At 52.0% G+C, this 4,376-nt stretch overlaps 1 protein-coding gene across 1 annotated transcript; it reads left to right on the plus strand.

Moving 5' to 3' along the window:
• The first annotated feature begins 2,126 nt into the window (after positions 1-2,126).
• Positions 2,127-4,062, plus strand: LOC123429752. Its single transcript, XM_045113750.1, has 4 exons — positions 2,127-2,551; positions 2,650-2,874; positions 3,418-3,443; positions 3,536-4,062. The coding sequence occupies exons 1-4, from the start codon at positions 2,207-2,209 to the stop codon at positions 3,783-3,785; spliced, it is 846 nt and encodes a 281-aa protein (XP_044969685.1). The 5' UTR covers positions 2,127-2,206; the 3' UTR covers positions 3,786-4,062.
• Positions 4,063-4,376: the final 314 nt, after the last annotated feature.

Raw genomic sequence — 4,376 nt, forward strand, 5'->3', positions numbered from 1 at the left:
GAAGCCACCCAAGCCTCCCATGGCGCCGAGGCCCATGCCTCCCATGCCGCCAAGGCCACCGCGGATCATGGCTCTTTTTTGAATCAAGACTTCTTCACGGGCAAGGTTGACATATTCCTTTTGCGCATCATTGAACAAAGATGTGTCCAAGAAGAACAAGTGCTTTTCCCATTCCAACAACTTAGCTCGCTCCTCCATGCCCACCTTCCTCTCCTCCAATGCCACTTTCCTCTCCTCGGCGGCCACCCTCCTCTCCTCGGCCGCCAACCTCCTCTCCTCGGCCGCGGCATCTTGGTTCCTTGTCATTTTCCTCACCTCGTTCGCTTCTTTTCTTGCCTTCACAATAGCTTCCATAGCATTTGTGAGCTCATCATCTCCTTTCCTCTTCTTCTTTTCGGTTTTGTCCTTCTTGCACCCATCCGGTCGTTTTGGTTTCGAGTATGAAACCGAGTTGGGTGTGTGGCTTCTCTTGCCGTCATCACTTGATGCATCATCCTCCTCATCATCATCATTCAACTCAATTGTGCGCTTGCGTTTGTTGCTCAAATGCAAATCATCCAAATCTTCACGCTTCTTCCATTTCTCATCATCCTTCAACACTTCATAGCAATGAGGCAAGGTAAAGATCTTTCCTTTCTTGATCTTCCCCTTCTTGGTTGTCCTCGTCTCTTCTTTGAACAAGTTTTGTGCAATGTTGTACTACAAGAAAAACAAAACAAGTTAGCACTTCGGACACCAAAAACAAGTATGATGAACATGTATGAGATGCCACTTACTCTATCATCCTCATTTGTGCCACTTGGGTTAAGCTTGTCAACTGCCTTTTGTGCGGCCGCCCACTTTTGACAATCCGAGTTGATTGTCGACCATCGGGACCGAAGTGATCTCTCGGAGCGGTCAATTCCACTCACGTTCTGAGCATCAAAGTGTTCTTTCATTCGCCCCCAATAAGCATCTCTACTTTGATCACCCCCAACGGATGGATCCCTCGACACTTGCAACCAAGTATTGCATAGTAATTTGTCATCGTTGGTGGTGTAATTGCCCGCTCTTCCTTTCGGCGCCTCGACAATGCCCTCACCCTCCTCGTCCACCTCAAACTCATGGTCGTCCAAATGGATGTCATTGGTTTGAGACCAATGCGAATTGTTGGACCCAACACCCATTGTTGACATGTATGCATCATCGTTGAGACTACAAATGCAAATATAAGCTATCTATATGATGATGCATTGAAAAAATAACAAGAAAATAAAAGTTGGAATTTTTTTCACCTTGGGAGCATTTCGTCGAACACGTGGTGCGCGTCGGCCGCCGGCTCAAAGAGTGAGCTCATCGGCGCTTCGGTAGACGCCGCGCCCGTTCGTCGCCCTGCAAGCTTCTTCTTCGCCTTCGAGCTGCCGGAGCCGTCCGCCGCCTTCTTTTTCGCGGATGTTTTTCCTTTCTTCGGCTCCGACGCATTGGGGAGCTTTGACGGCGCGGCGGCAGCACGGGACGGCGCCGGCGCGACGCCACCCGTCGGCGTGGTCATCCGCGGCGGTAAGAAGAGGCTGCGCGCGAGGCCGACGGTCGGCGGAGCTCCGGTGGCGGCGGCAGCGCCAGCGCTAGGGTTTTCGGCGGCGGCGGCGGCGGCGGCGTCTGCGGCGGCGGCGGCGGCGGGGGTGGGAGGGTCGCGGCTGTACAGCGGGGTCAGCGGGGCGCCGGTGTGCGCGTCCATGGTGGCCGGGGCGCTGGCGCCGGCGCGCGCGGGTGCGAAGGAGGAAGGAAAGGGCGAGTTCGCGCGCGCGCTCGAGTCTGCCGCGCGCGGAAGTGGACGCCCGAAATTAACCGCGCGGGATGAGGCTATGGCCAGCGCGCCCAACTCGTTTTAGCGCGCGCGCGTTTTTTGCGCGTCCGCTGAAGCTGTCGGCCGCGTTACGCGCGCGCTATAGTCCCTTTTTTTGCGGCGCGGTGCTAGTATAGCGCGGCTGTTGGAGATGCTCTAATTAAGCTAAATGCGATCAACCAAACCCGTCCTTCGTACATGTTTGATTCCACCAAAAGAAGACGTGAGGCGATGGGTATCGGATGTGCGCCACGTTGCACGGGAGCACGTATGGTGGACGACTGAGGAGCCTCGTCTCCGGGTCCCATTATCCTCTCTCCTACCGCGAGGAGCTCCCGCTGAACGAAGACCTCCCGACCTCACTCCCGCTCCGCTCCCACCATGCCGCTAATCCAATGCTCCCCGCGCGTCCTCCTCCTCCGCCGCCAACGCTTCACGCCGTGCCACCCCTTCCCCGCTGCCACCTTCGCCCTCCCCGGCCGCCGCTCCACCGCCCTCCGGGCCGAGCCGGAACCCCAGCCGCCGCCGTCCACTTCCGCTGCGGAGCCGCCGGACACCTACGACGACAGCGGGGACGGCCCCGTGGAAATCCGCGCCCCGACGCTGTTCGCCGTGGACGACAACCCCACCCCGCTGCAGGTCGCCACGAGCGTCATGCTCACCGGTGCCATCTCCGTCTTCCTCTTCCGCTCCCTCCGCCGCCGCGCTCGCCGCGCCAAGGAGCTCGTAATCCTCGTTTCTACCTCCCACGGCCGCTCTCCAGTGCAATCGCACCCTACATTCTTACGCGGTTACGCTTATACTGGTGTGGTCGATTGGCGCAGAGGGTGCGGTCCGGCGGGGTGGAGAAGCCCAGGAACCTGAGCGAGGAGGCCCTGGAGGCGCTGAGGATGGTGAGCACCTCGCCGGTGGAGACTAATAAGCCGCCGTCGCCCGTGCAGGCGCTGCTCGGTGGAATTGCGGCTGGGGTCATCGCACTGTTCTTGTACAAGTTCGCCTCCACCGTCGAGGCCTCGCTCAACCGGCAGACCATCTCCGACAATTTCTCGGTCAGCTCTCCACAATTGTGCTGGTTTCTTCCTGTATTTTGTACTACTCCGTATTTCTTTGTTCAAGTTATAGTTCTCGCTGCCAAAATTTACACGAAAGAAAGGCGGTTGTTTTACAATAGCACTAAACTGAATGCCACGTATTAGCATGAATTATCAAAGAACCTGCATACCTTTAATACAGATTAAGTCTGAACTAAGCTAGCGTTTTCATGTCAAAAAGTTGCAAATACAACTGGTTGTATTGTATATGAATCATGCTTTTGACCCCAAAATTCATTGGCGTCAACCCGCTCACACTCCTACACTGAATGACGTAGTCATCGGAACACATGAAAGCATAAAATCAAGACACATTTGCGAAAAGATTGTGAGGATTATCAAGATAACATCCTGTGGTGTTTGGTTCCTGGTTAGTAGTGCTGGAAAATGGATTACAGGAAGGGGCTAATTTCTCACAAAGTGAAGTGCAGGGTTCACCGTAATTTATAAATAGCTCACACCTTGTCTGAATCTGATCAACCCGTTTTTGTTTTTCTTCAGGTTCGCCAGATAACAGTAACAATAAGGTACACACAACTTCATCCATTTTTTTTTCTTATTCTGTGTATTGTCATCCTTGAGTGAGTCTAACAAAATGAAAACTGCCTTTGCTCTGCAGAACAATTATAAATGGGCTGTGCTACCTAGCAACATTTGTGTTTGGAATCAACGGGGTGGGATTGATACTGTATTCCCTCCAGCTCACTTTTAACTCGCTCATGGACGATGACTCTAGCAGCTCATCCGTAGAGAAAATCAGTGAGCAGTCCAGTACAATGGCTTCATCTAGTAGCTCCGCAAGTGACGGCGTATCGGGCAGTAGCGACTTGCAGCAGATCTCGGACAAGAGTAAAAACTCATCGGAGTAGCTGAGGCCATGCAATGCAGTTGCCAAAATTCAAGGGTACATACATAATAGGACAGTCCTTGTGAGGAGCATTATTCTCATCTCAGGCTCTACTGTCGTTTTTTGAGTGCAAATACTATGCTAATGAAATTTCAATTAGGCTAGTTGTAAAATGTGGTGAGACATTTTGGATTGAACTGCAAAAATGCATTTGGTAGTACAATGAATTGCCATCGGCCCAAAATTCCTGGTAGAAACTATTGTTGTATGGTTTGAATAACGTTAATCACATTTCCTCACTGCTAGTGTCATCTTATATACTGTTGCTCCCCTGTAATAGGTACAAATGCTGCTTGGTTTGATGCCAATATTTTGCATGCCAATAATTGGCAAGACAACATTTTTTTTAGAACCGGGCTTTCTTCCCTTTCCATTACTTTTCATAACGGAAATACAATGTCTTAGGACCAGAAAAAGAGAGGGAAAGGGAAAAAAGCGAGTTCAGAGCAATATCAGGAAACCCGCCATTCACGCCTGTCATCAGGAACATGAATTGCGGGGCAAAAACCTGATATCACTCAAAACCACACTACAGGAGATATAAGTATCATAA

Source organism: Hordeum vulgare, chromosome 2H (genome assembly GCF_904849725.1).
Source record: "Hordeum vulgare subsp. vulgare chromosome 2H, MorexV3_pseudomolecules_assembly, whole genome shotgun sequence".
Classification (NCBI taxonomy): domain Eukaryota; kingdom Viridiplantae; phylum Streptophyta; class Magnoliopsida; order Poales; family Poaceae; genus Hordeum; species Hordeum vulgare.

Bases quoted from the DNA above. Each gene is read 5' to 3' on its own strand.
- LOC123429752 (XM_045113750.1), top strand. From the start codon at position 2,207: ATGCCGCTAATCCAATGCTCCCCGCGCGTCCTCCTCCTCCGCCGCCAA. The intron at 2,552-2,649 runs GTAATCCTCGTT...CGATTGGCGCAG, and splicing joins CTCGCCGCGCCAAGGAGCTC to AGGGTGCGGTCCGGCGGGGT. The intron at 2,875-3,417 runs GTCAGCTCTCCA...GTTTTTCTTCAG, and splicing joins CCATCTCCGACAATTTCTCG to GTTCGCCAGATAACAGTAAC.